Source organism: Balaenoptera ricei, chromosome 3 (assembly GCF_028023285.1).
Source record: "Balaenoptera ricei isolate mBalRic1 chromosome 3, mBalRic1.hap2, whole genome shotgun sequence".
NCBI classification, from domain to species: Eukaryota; Metazoa; Chordata; class Mammalia; order Artiodactyla; family Balaenopteridae; genus Balaenoptera; species Balaenoptera ricei.
The window spans coordinates 56,993,544-57,006,975 of record NC_082641.1 but is presented as its reverse complement, the minus strand read 5'-3'; the positions used below and the strand labels follow the sequence as shown (position 1 = coordinate 57,006,975).

Here is a 13,432-nt window from a genome sequence, read left to right as displayed (position 1 = left end):
AGTAGATCGGGCAGTGTTATAAGTGCCATGTCTGTGAATACAAATAGATCACAATCAAGGGATACTGAAGGACAGAGAGAGCACTTCCAACTTAGGTGATCACAGAAGAATTCACAGATGAGGACAAAGTAGCCCTTGAGTTCACCAGTGAAGGATGCTAAGGCTTCCATGGGAGAGGGCCACAGAGAAGACTGGTTTCATGAGGTCCAGCATGAGAAAGAGGCCTCTAAAGCAGAGTCTGAACCCAGCATGCTGTTTCTTGTTCTCATTATCTACACAAATGCCAGAAAAGATGGAAAGATGATAAAATTGCTTTTCCCATGATAAAACTGTCTGACATGGCTAACTTGGGTTTTCTAAAAATGAACATATTTAAAATGGAAATATCTGCACCAGATGGAAAACAGACTTCAGGGGAACTGAATTTTATATGTAGAGGAAAAAAAAATAAATCCTCTCTCAAACATTACCCAAAATGCTCTAAAAGTTTAGGGAAGACAGTCTTACCAGTTTGTAGCAAATTGCAAAAGCAAGGATGTAAGTATCTTTGTTGAACTTCACATCTTGGTTTTTCATCTCAATCAGTACTTCCAATGCACCTGTCAAAAGCCAGGAGTGGGCCGGCAGTGTTAAATGCATTCAAGTGAGTTCAGAGTCCTCTACTATTGATTCCCAGAGTTCAATCTGTTTAGCTCCATCTACTGAAAAGTATACTTCAGCACAATAAAAACTTTCAAAGTCATTTATCAATTAACTAAATTTCAAAATAAATTATCAGGTCATACAGGAAGAACTAGTATTTTAAAACCTATTATAATTGCAGCATAAGTAAAATCTGGGGTGTTTAAGTCATGATGTGATACAATAATGTTTTCACACTTAAAGAATGGGGTCTCCATAATTCAGCCACTCATCAGGAATATAAAGATCATTTTTACATAGTCCATTGTTTTTCCTAATTTTACATAGTCCCTTGTTTTTCAGCAAACATAAATTGTGATACTTACTTTTATATTTACCTTTGATAAATAACATATCCATCAAAATATTGAATGATGTGGAGTCTGAGAAGAAACCTCGCAAATGCTAATGAAGAAAAACAATATAGTTTGGTTAAAAGGTAAAACTATTAAGGGAGTACTTACACTGCATCTTCTCTGTCTAGGACTGTCTACATATTTTATTCATTTAGCAAAAAAATTTAAATGGTGCCCACTCTTTTGGGGTCATGCCTTTAGCAACGGGCACAGTGAACAAGAAGCAAAAGATACGGCAAGAGATCTCTAGGCTTCAGAAATACAGTGAAGGACGTCTTTATGCAATGGGCTCTGCCAAGCTTAGAAGAAAAGAAGCAAGCCGGTTAGCCCTCCTGGGGGTTGTCTTGGAACCTGGGTGCAGAATATTAACACGAAGTGGCAGCTATAAGTATGCTTGAGGGCCAAGGTGGGAGAGGCTTACACAACTATGATCCTCTTTTGGCAAACGAATAATAGTTGATTATTCACTTTTTGAAATAACTCACTAAAACAGTGGTTCTCAGCATTTTTAATGGGATGATAATGTGACACATGGTATTCAAATACACCATTAAATGTCTTGTGCAAGTCTGTTATTTTTTTTGAGACCCTATTAGGCAGACCCTATTCTAGGTGTTAAGAATAAAGAAATGATGAACAAGACAAAGGCCCTGCCCTAAACTCTAGTAGGGCTTATAATCTAGGGGAGCTTAAATTCTGGCAGAGGAGACAATGAACAAGTGAATAAAACAAGCAGAAAAAATAAAAATATAATTTCAAGTATCAATAAGGGCTATGAAGAACAATGAAACAGGATAAAGGGAACAGAGAAGATGATGGAAGGTGGTCAGGGAAGGCTCTCTGAGAAGAGGAGACCTCAATGAAGTGATGCAGATATAGAGCACTCCAGTCTGAGGCCACAGGCCTGGTTGTCTGAGAGAAAACCAGAAGGTCCAGAGTGGAGTAAGCAAGAGGGAGAGTGGCAGGAGATGAAGTACCACAACGGGACCTTGAGGGCATGGTCAGGGGTCTGAGTTCTATGCTAAGTGGGATGGGAAGCCACCAGAGCAGCCCCGTGCATAGGGAGAGATCACAAGCCTCAAGTATGAGCCATGTATGTGACTCTAAATTTTCAAGTAGTTTCATTTAAAAGCGTAAAAAGAAAGATGTGAAATCAGTTTTAATAATGTTACTTAACCCACTAAATCCAACATTTCAACATGTAATCAATATAAAACATTATTAATAAGATACTTTGCATTCTCCTTTTTATGCCAGGTATTTAAAATCCATCATGTATTTTACACTACAGCCCATGTAAATCTGAACTAGCCGCAGTCCAAGGCCTCCAAGGGTACATGGGGGTAGTGGCTACCATGCTGGCAGCACTTCAGGGTTCTGGGCAGGGGACACGACACGGTAAGGTGGAAGCAGGATTAGGCTTTATGGCACTTGACTCTAATTCAGTTTATTCTACAACTCCAGGAAACGTATACATACATGAATGCTTCATGCTCAGGTAGGTTAAAAAAACCGAAAAACAAAAACCTTTACCCTCATTTTCTTTCTTTGTGTTTCTTTTTATCATTATACTCATGGCTATGATTTATTACAGTGAAACGTTTGTTTTCTTTTAATTACAACATTAACATATGCTTATTACAAAAGAGTCAAACAATACAAAAGTATATACAGTAAAAAGTGAGGATTTCCCCTGAAGATAAGCAGTAGTTTAGTGTATATCCTTCTAGATTTTTAAAACATATATGCTATAATGTAAATATGTATGTATATTTCTTCTTTTGTTCTGAAACCACCTTTTCTCTGCTTACTAATATATTATTATAATAGATTTTTAAAACATATATGCTATAATGTAAATATGTATGTATAGTTCTTCTTTTGTTCTGAAACCACCTTCTCTCTGCTTACTAATATATTATGGTCATCTTTCTAATACCCAGGGTCCTTAAAAGAGGGGCAAGGTGAGAGTTAACAGTTCCTCCATGGATACAACACTTTATATGAAAAAAAGTAAGAGGCAAAAGGACAACTTAGTTATGGAGATTCTTAAAAATATTAAAATGTCCCAGGGGGCCAGCCCTGGCCCCAAAATTTAATAAATGTTTCTGACCGTGGATGAATTTATAATGTCTCTGAGTCCCCGTTTCCTCATCTGTAAAATGGAAATAATAATAGTACCTACCTCGCCAGGGCTGTTGTGGGAAACAAATGAAATGAAACATGTATAATGCTTAAGCATGATGCTGAGGACTTGGTAAATATTCAATGAATAATTACAAAACTAATTATTGTTACTTTTGCTTTTAGGAAAATAAAATCAGAATATGTGAAAAGCAGAAATTCTGAAAACAGAAAAGCACTTTACAACATAGCCTTCAACCAGAAGTAAAGATACGAAAACAGGAGAGAGGCACAGGTGAAGAATAGGAAAGGCAGTCTTAAAATGGCAGCCTGCCTCAAACTATCCCCCACTAAAAGCTCCTCAAAAGAGAAGATGTCTGTCCCAGGTGGACACACATCCAAGGTAGGTAGATACCTTGTAATCTGTACTTAAACCTCTTCCACACCACTGTATAAAGAGACCTACACCTCTTCATAGGCAATGACTCCAAGGAAACCTTAAAAATCCAGGGAAGAGCTCATTCCCTCAACCCAGCAGCCCTTCTCTGAAAATCTAACCCAGGAATAATGTGTATAGAAGAGCTGCCCTTCCTAACATCACTGAAAACACCCCATCCTCAGCGCAAGAAGTCACCATGGCAGGGAAAGCAATTGGGAGACAGTAACCTGGTCTTTGATGAGCTCCACTGCAGATTCCTCAAGATCCAACTCGTAGCACAACCTCATGAAAAGTGGTCCAAACTTGTACTCCCCCAAAGTGATATTCCTGTTCTCTGCATGGTACCTGGTAATCAAAATAATTCAATGAGCCAAACAGTGGGACCTGAGGAAAGAGAGACCGTGGCATGCACTCTACTAGGTGTTGGGGACACAGCAAAGAATGAGGTCCTCTCACAGTCTGGAGGGGAAAGTGCAGAATTAAAGATGACCAGAAGAATCCTGGCAAGCAGAAGTATACTAGGCATTTAAATAAACAAACAAGGTTGTTAGAGGCCCACATACTCTGAAATAAAAGAAAGTAAACATGCAGATTGTAATCATCTCAATTTACCAACAACCTGCTAGGACTGAATGTGAGCATGTGTCAGGGAATAGCAGGGGTCTTGTATCTGTAAGCCCAGCAGAATGGACTGTCTCCTTCCATGCTCCTGGAGAACAAGGAAAGGAGGGGGGTGATGCTGTGTCCCCCTCAAGTCTGGCTTTATCCCCATAAGGGATGGCAAACGACCAACAGGTGCATTTTACAATTTAAACCAATTTCTCTGTTTTTCTTGGCTAAGGGAAAGGTATATGTGAACTACAATCACCTAGCCAAACAAATTAAATGCAGCTTTGAAATTTTAGTTTTAGAAAAAGGCTAGTTTCAAAGACAGTGATGTTTTATATGTATGTGGCTTGGGATTTCTACAAGCAGCCAGTCTGCCAGTTAGAACTGCAGAACTGAAAATCGCCCCCATAAATTTCCTTTCAATAACCAACTCTTTCTGCTTTAGACACCAAGAAGACAATCTGGTGACAAAACAAGTACCTCATGATTGCATGTAAATCAGATTTTAGGAAGCTCTGATTTTAAAGGACAGAATATTCTTTTACCTTCTGCTAAAATCACTGAGGAAAGTCATAATAGCATTATGGATAGTCTATTTTAAACATATATACTGCCAAAAAGAATGATGAGTGTACTTTTAAAGATATATTTCATAATCCAATTATAAAAGTTACAAAAAATATTCATTGCTTCATTTACAACAGTTATGAATTAACTTACTATATCCAAATATCAAGTTGTATACCTTAAAAATATACAATTTTTATTTGTTAATTATACCTCAATAAAGCTGGAGGAAAGAAGAAATAATTAAGTTATTAAAAGGCAATATAGTGTAGTGATTAAGGATTTTTAGACTCTGATTCCAAAATGACAGTTCAAATCCCAGCTGTTTTACTTACTAACTGTGTAACCATGAGCAAATTAATTAATGACTCTGTGCCTCAGTTTCCTCATCTGTAAAATGGAGATAAGAAAAGAACTCAACTCAGAGAGTTGTTGTGAGGATCAAATGAGATGATGTGCCTGGCACACAGTAAGCCTTACACATATGCTCCCTCTTACACAGTGTAAGCCATGCTGAGGAGGACATCTTTAAAAATCAAAGTGTTTCAGCAAATAATCTCAAGAGAAATGCGTGCCAGATTAAAAACAAAACAAAAATGAAAATTTTCCTAACTTAAATGACATTCACACTAATAAAAGTGCTAGAAAGTCACAGAGATAGTTAATATCACCTCTTCTTGACAAGAAACATTCAAGTTAGAGGATCTAAAATCTATAAACCAAACAACAGCATGTGGTCAAGACTCTGAGGAGATTCAGTCGTTCCCCATTTTTGGCTCAATAAAGAGCTTCTGTTCCGGCTCGTTGCTCTTTTTCCCCAGCGGGGGGCCGCCTGTCTCAGGAAGAGAGAGAACAGGTTGGTGAGGCGGGGGACCGAACCCCTCCGCGCCCCCCCGCCCCCCCCCCCGCCAGCTTGTCCACAAGGAGAGGGAAAGGGCAGCAACCAGGCAGAAAGTATTAGCATCAATAAAGGGATTACGAGCCATACTCCGAATGTGTATGACAAAAATAAGAGTGGAAGGAGCATTTAGAATGTTATCCCGTTTTGTTACTCTTGTAAACATCTGATAGCTTTGGGTAGTAAAAATAAAACTGAGAGTAAGACGAGCCAGAGGGTCTCAAATGATTCAACTGTATGAAACTGAAATAGCAGGTTTAGGTTTGCAGATATAGTGTGACTGTGAATTAGCATAACCCCTTTTGGAAAATAATCTGGCAGTCTGTACTGACAAGCTTTAAAAGGTGCATGGCCTCCGATCCCCAAAAGGAAATAAAGAATAAATTTTATGCATAGGGTTTGCTCATCATGGCATTATTTATCCTGGTGAAAAATTAGAAATAATTTAGATGTTCAACAATAGGGGCACAGTTAATTAAAATACCTAACCTATAATCGAACAGTGTATAGCCATTAAAATATGATTCCTAGAGTATTAACAGGCAAAAACATTTATGCTACAATGCTAATTAGAAAACAAGAAAATATCATTTTATATACACAGTAATAACTACAACTATGTAAAATAAACCCTATCTAAACCTCAAAATCTTTGCATGAAAAAAAATCAGTGAGAAAATATATCAAAATATGAACAGTGGTTTCTTGGATGTGGTAGACAGGCCCCAAAGTTGGCCGCCATCATTCCTCCCTGTATGTGCATGCGGCTCCGTCCTTCCAGAGGTGGAATCCTTTCCCCTCCCCGTGGATCGGGGCTGGCCGCTAACTCGCCCTGACCAAGAGAATGGGACGGGAGTGAAGACGTGCCAATCCTGGGCAGCTCCACAAGGCCTGCAGCTTCCACGTGTGCTGTGCGCTAGTGCAGCTCAGGCTGGACTCGTGAGCAGTGAGAGTCTACCAGCGGGGGGAGGGGCTGCATGCAGGGGCACTGAGGCTTCAGAAACGCAAGCGAAGCCTTCTTGGACCTCCCGGCTCAGCCCACTAAAGCTGACTGCAGGTGTGCAGGTGACTTCAGCCGATAACAATAAGAACTGCCCAGCTGAGACCGGCCTCAGTTCCTGACCAACAGAGTTATGAGAAATAATAATCAGTCGTCATTTTAAGTCATTAAGTTCTGGTGTGGTTTGTTGTGCAGCAAGAGACAATCGAAACAGCAAACTGTGTGATGTATGCAGTATTTCTTCTTTCTACTTTTTCGTGTTTTTCAAAGTTTCAATGAAATTTGCGTTAATTCTGTTTTTCTTTTCCTTTTTAAAAATAACATTAATTTTTTCACATTATAAAATTAATAATATCCCTTATAGACAAGTTTGAGAAATCAGAAAAGTACACATTTAGACGAACAAAAAATATAATGTATAATTCTCAAAGAACCATGGTTAACTTATGGTATGTATTCTTCCAGTATTCCATATATGAATACCTCGTATTTTTCTCTGCCAATGTACAGTATAAATGCAGGTTCATGTATAGAAATGTATCTTTAAAGAATGGTGAAAGGAAGCTGTTGACTTGGTGCCATCCTGCTCCCAAGTGACACCTTTGCTCGGTTTCCTAACAGCTGACTGTGATTACATATGAGTTCCTTCTGTCATCGGGAAGTCTGATAAGGGATCAGAGACAGTGAACGTAACAGGCATAAGCCTGTAGCGAGGAGGCTACTTAGGAGTCCACGGAAGTGATCCAAGTGAGAGGCGTGAGGCCTGAACTAAGTCACTGGTAATGGGGACCGAGAGAGAAAGGCTAGGGATGAGAGACACCACGGAGCAGACGCAGGAGGAGGGCAGATGAGATCGGGGGAAAGAATGACTGGTCAGTGTGACAGCAAACACGGCAAGAGGAAGAAGTCTGTGTAAGCTGAACGTGAAGACCTTGGGAACATGTAAGTGGACTTGGTGAAGAGGCTGGTGATCTCCTGGGGCATGAATTATCTGTTTTTCTATCTTCGGCACCTGGCACGTAGTAGGAACCCAATAAGTGTTCGCTGAATGAATGAATGAATGAATGTAAATGTGTGGAGCTCAGGGCAGGCATCTGGACAAGAGATTGGGAAGTCACCAATTTAGAGGTGAGAGCTGAAATCCTGGTGGTAGATGAGATTGCTCAGGAAAAAGGAGAGAGTAGGAAAAGACAAAGGCTGGCAGGATTTGAAGGAGATGCCTCACCTGTAAATGACATTTTTAGCCAGCTCCACGTCGTCCCAGGACTCACACAGATGAAGTAAGGTTCTCAACTCCTCTTTCAAGATGAGCTTACTCTGGGTCAGTTTCTCTTCCAAGTTTCTCAAATAGGTTTCTGGAAGAAAGCACAGTGTGGTGGCCATCACTTAGGCTGTCTTAGACTGTCAGGAGGCTGACCTCCGGGAGAAGGGGAGGCTAGAACCCGGCACAATGCAAAGAGCCACTGAGAGGGGCTCACGGCCATGCAGCTCCCGGCACTGGCTGGTCTTGAGAGCAGAGTGTCAGACGTGGTGTATGAAGCAGCGCATCTGTCACAGGGCGCAGGCCCAGGCCTCACTCCAGACTTCCCAACACAGAATCTCTGGGAGGAGGAGCACAAGAATGTGCATTTTTGACTACCTGGGTGATGCTTATGCACAGGGAAGTTTGAGAACTAATGTCCCAGAGGCTTAGCCCAAAGAACTGTATCTACAGGTGACCCATGAGAAAAAAAAAAGTAACCAAGATATCCAAACCATCAATTGGCAGGGCACCTAGCAGGAAAACTGAAAGGAAAATGTGGTCACCCCACAATGGATGACTCACATGATTCAGGAATACTTCACGTCTCTTTCACTTGATTCAATTTTACCACTTTTTCATTCCTCCTGGTCCCTCTCTACTCAGCTGTGAGAAAGCATGCCACAGTACTGCATAATGCACAGAGGGTAAAAGAGTCCTCTAAACAGCAGCAAACCCTCTTTTAGTAACTGAATCATTTCAAGGTGATCACGGTCTATGTCCCTTGGCTTGTATCTGATCAACTGTGGAGACAATCAAACACCAACAGGAAACACTGCTTCTTGGCATTAGGAAGGGACTGTACTTTTGGCAGAACGTAGGGTGAGATGCAAGGCAGCCACCAAGCAAACATCTGCTTTCCAGAAGGCAGGGCTGTTCTCAGTATCAGAAGCTGCGGAAGTCTACAGGATTAGTTCCAAGGCCCAGAGCTCCGAAGAAATGCTGCTTAAAGGAATGGCACAATATACATTAAAAACACAAGATCGGGAAGCTGATGCAGACACTGCTCTTGATTTACAAGAAAAGAAGGTCCATTAGGTTTGAATTAATGCAATGGACCCTCCAATCTCTATTTGCAGAATCATGTAATGGTTAAAGGTTTTAGAGTTGGGAAGACACGGGCTGAAATCTGGGCTCTGCCACTTGCATGCTATGGGGAGATCTGGGGAGGCCTGTCTCTGAGACATGATTCATGTGTGAAGTGAGGACCATGATACCTACCTCATGGGGTCATCCTGAGATAACGTACGTAAAGCACTTAGCACAGGGCCCAGCATGTAGTAACTGCCAGGAGATCATAGACATATTGTTTTTATTTTCATTCCTCTGTCACGAGGATTTATTCTATTAAATATTTCTAAACAATTTCCAACCTAAAAGATTTTAATGGGACGTCTTTACATCTTGTACTTCTTAATACTTAATAAGTCCAAAATTTCAACAGATGTAATTTGTATTTTAAAACAAATCAATCAAAATTAAGTGCTTATCGTATATTATAGTCAGAGGTACCCTTCTTTGTGTGAGAGACACAAGGAAGTATAAGGTATGGTTCCTACCCTGAAAGAGCTTAGAGTCTATTTGAGAAGACAAGATATATAAAGCTACCTGAAAATAATGACAGAGTAGGTGACATGTGACAGTATAAACGTAACAGGAGAGAGGAGAGAAATCAGGGCAGCAGAAACAGACCAGGTCTGGTGGAAGTGGAGAAGTACCAGAGAGGAAGGAAGGGGCTGGGTAGGGTTGGCAAAGCTGAGGGGGTGGGGAACTGTCGGTATGGGAATCAGCATGAGAAAAAGCACAGAACTGGGGGAAAAGGTGGTGAGGGGAGACCGTGACTAGATTAACAGGAAATCACACTGGTTCTAGAAAGGGTGAGATGCACTATGGAAGAGCTAGGAAGCTGGAGGGAAGGGGCAAGTTTGTACGTGATGTGGTATATAACAGAGTACCATTGTGGGTTCTTATAATGATGAAATGTGGACAGGATTTTATAAATACCTGACAGTGGAGTAGATTGGCACTCATTATATTAATTGCCTTTCAGAACATATGCACGACTGTCACAGCCTTAGAAAGACTATGACAACTGGAATAACAACTAGATAGTGACATGAAGCCCTAACTGTGAACTTCACAGAGCTCCAGACGACCTGGGGTAAGAAGAAAAGACTGAAGTATAATCTAGATTGAGTCTACTCAAGTGGAGATTAATCTATTTTCCGTCACTCTTATCTTCTTGTTCTGTAGGTGGTTTTGTACAACAGCATGATAGCAGACCAGTGAAGGAAGACTGCTTTCTGGAGAGATGAGAAGCAAGGAGTGTTCATTAGGTGCTCACAAACATCTGACAGTGAGAAGGAGGAAAGCTGGAAAAGTAAGTAGGGCAAACAAAAGAGTTGTTATTAAAAAAGAGGAGAGCCTTGCTGTGTTTATAAAGGAATCTGAAGTACTGGGAAAAACTCAACGTGCAGGAGAAGTGGGAATGAACGCAACAAGATTTCTCAGATGCTGAAAGGGAATAGGACCTAGGGTGGTGGTGCCGTGTTTTTAGCTTTTTACAATAAAAATTTTCAAACATACCTAAAAGTAGAGAGAACAGTAAAATCACCTCCCACGTGCCCATCACCCAGCCTCAACAGTTATCAATGTTTTGCTGATTTTTTAAAGAAACCTTTGTTTTAGTCTACTGATTCTTCCAGCACACAGTAGAAAATATGAAAATGCATCATCATACATTTTTTGTTTCATTAAATCTCATTTATCTATAGATATGTATATGTATACTGGAGATGCAATGCAAATTGTATTTTTTACTGAGGGTGGCATCAAGAAGTCTGAAAGCCAGTCACGTGGAGCAGTTCTTCTGAGGCTTTATTTTGCAGACAAATTGTCTGGGGCCCGAGATTTGGCATTTCTATCCACCTCTCACTTGCTGCTAATCCTTGAACCTCACTTTGAGTGGCACTGATCTAGAGGACTGGTTGCAGCAGTAGTTTTAGTATTTCTCTGGGGTCCTGGGAGAAGGGACAAGAGAAGAGTGGTAGACTCTGCAGTAACAGAGTGAGGTGAAAGGGGCATGCAAGGGCAGACTAGGAAACTAAGAATAAATCATCTCAGTTTCTTCTGTGAGATAAGGTCATTGAAGAAGAGACTGAATAGGGATAAAGACAGAGGGAAGTTTAACGACAGATCAATGAAAGAAGTAATGAAATAGACTTGATTACCTTTGGTGCCAGGAAGATTACATGCAACGGCCACCTTCTTATGCTGAAAGTCCTTTAATTTCACAATATTATCTGTAAGTAGGTATCTTTTAGCTAAAAATCAGAGAAAGAGAAAGTAAACTCATTTTGACTGTTTTATACTTAGCAAATAACGTGTAGAGCTTGACTGCCTCTTTCTAATAACTGATCTTATCTTCGGTTAGGATAAATAACCACCTAGACAGGTACAAATATAACAGTCACCCTGGTGGGGAAAAAAATGTCCAAACTACCAAAGAATGCAAATCCTCCACAAGACAAGTTTTGTCTGTGTGTGTGTGTGTGAAAGGAGCTAGTGATTAACTGGGTATGGGGATGGGTAGACAGGAATCTGGGATCTGAAAGACAGATAGCAAAACAGGTATATCTGGATTTGGTTTAAACAGGTAGAAGCATATAGGGTAGCAGAAAAAGCTATAGTGTGACCATTGGAATTCCCAGGACTGTCATTTGTGAAATGAGGCATTATGGCCTCTCAGATTTGGACTCTTGGTATCCTCTAGATACATGAGGAATCACTGACCACAACTTAGCAGAAATGTTGAGTTTAGGAAACATCATTTCTTTAGGATGCTCGGCTGTGCATGAACTAGAGCTTGGCCAAAGAATCGTCCACTACAAGAGCTCTGTGTACCACAATAACAATGTAACAACAAAAATTGTTGATTTCTAGAGAGGGAGTCCAGAGAAGGGGTTACAGTAGGACTGCCTGTGTTCAAACCCTTCCTCTACCAGTTCCCTCTGACCTTAGGCAAATTACTTAGCTTTGCGGTTTCCTTCTCTGTAAATGAAGAATAGTACCTCTCTCACTGGGTGATGTGAGGAGAAAAGGAATGAATGTATGTAAAATGTATTACAGGAAAGCCTGACACAAAGTGTTAAATATTTTATTATCACTCACCAGCATCTTCAAATTTAATCATTTTCATAAAGATATTAAGGGATAATTTAAAAAATAAAGAAACCTGCTCAGAGTCTTTCAGACCGTTCGCTACAGAGCTGGACTCCAAAATCATAAGAGTCTTTGACCTACCCTCCCAAACTCTGCAGAACGGTACACCCAAGGGGGAGGGGGTGTTCCCGGGGCGCAGCACAGCTCCATCCGAGGTAATACTACAGCCCCCAGGTCAAGAGCCCAGCCCATCTGTCCTTTGATTCCCAGGCACACGGGCGTCCACGACACGCAGAGGCCACCACTGTACCCACGTGCAGAGGGCAAGTGCATGCTCGGTTGCTCTAGGCCCCTGAGCGAGGCGCTGTTATTTCTCCAAAGAGATGCCCGCTGAGGTGTAAAGCTCCCTTCTGTCCCATCCCTCCCCTCCTTCACGGCCCGAGGCCGCGGATACCTCCGAGAGGGCAGCGGCTGCAGGTGGAGCCCGAGCCTCCCAGCCCTGGATACACCAAACTCCGCAGCGCCTGCAGCGGTAGGACTTGCTTCGCGGGCCGAAAGGCTGCCGCCATACTGTCCCGGGCCGCACCAACTGCGGGAGCCGGGGGGGGGGGGCAGGGGCGTGGACTGTGCCCACCCGTGCTCCGCCCACAGTCCCCCGACCGGCCAGCCCTTTGGTATGCTCCAAGATGGCGGCCCACGTGGTGCGGCGCGGGATCCTCTGGGCGCGGAAAGTGTCGCTGCCTCAGCTCTCCCTGACAGGTTGGTGGCTGCTATCTTCGTGGGGCTGCCTCATTAGGCCCCTGAGAACTCTGTTCCTTGAGTAAAGGGAGCAGTGGGCTTTTAAGGGGAGAGGAAATGCTTCTGGGATCTAGTTGCTAGAGAAACCCCTGGAGGTGTTTGGTAGCACAGAGAGGGGAGGTAAGGTCTATGACCCATCTCCTTCCCTAAAATAATAGTGTCTGCCTATCCAAAGGTGTGAAGAGCAGAGGAAGTCCTGGCATGAGAGCTTTTGCGTATGTTTTGACGAGTTTGTATGTGAGGGTGGTCCTCTCTTTGCTGCCCGTGAAAAGCCCAAATGTGTTCCCTCTGGCGCTATGAAATTTCTCTCTGTTGAGTTTCCTTAGAGGGGCGTCATAAACGTTCTCCTCAACACCTGACGTGTGGCCAGACCCTTGGTTTTCACTTGGTGAAGGAATTTCTCAGTACTAATCTCAGTTTGCCTGATGACCTTGGGCGCAACTTTTGATTGACCTTTCTTTGCCCAAGTTTTCCGTTCAGACAATAAATGCTAATAGTT

At 41.9% G+C, this 13,432-nt stretch overlaps 2 protein-coding genes across 3 annotated transcripts in view; one reads left to right on the top strand and one right to left on the bottom strand.

Annotated features, from left to right (window-relative positions):
• Positions 1-12,719, bottom strand: part of PTCD2 (pentatricopeptide repeat domain 2) — a 28,465-nt gene extending 15,746 nt beyond the window's left edge. The window contains exons 1-6 of the mRNA XM_059919343.1: positions 12,590-12,719; positions 11,205-11,297; positions 7,900-8,029; positions 3,828-3,945; positions 1,020-1,086; positions 508-599 (exon numbers count right to left, since the gene is read on the bottom strand). Of these exons, the coding sequence (XP_059775326.1) occupies positions 508-599; positions 1,020-1,086; positions 3,828-3,945; positions 7,900-8,029; positions 11,205-11,297; positions 12,590-12,704 (615 nt within the window). The 5' untranslated portion in view covers positions 12,705-12,719. The remainder of the gene's footprint in view (positions 1-507; positions 600-1,019; positions 1,087-3,827; positions 3,946-7,899; positions 8,030-11,204; positions 11,298-12,589) is intronic.
• Positions 12,720-12,803: 84 nt separating this feature from the next.
• MRPS27 (mitochondrial ribosomal protein S27) overlaps positions 12,804-13,432 on the top strand; it is a 93,714-nt gene continuing 93,085 nt past the window's right edge. For both annotated transcript variants that reach the window (XM_059916555.1, XM_059916554.1), the window contains exon 1: positions 12,804-12,894. In XM_059916555.1, coding sequence (XP_059772538.1) covers positions 12,822-12,894 — 73 coding nt within the window. In that variant the 5' untranslated portion in view covers positions 12,804-12,821. The remainder of the gene's footprint in view (positions 12,895-13,432) is intronic.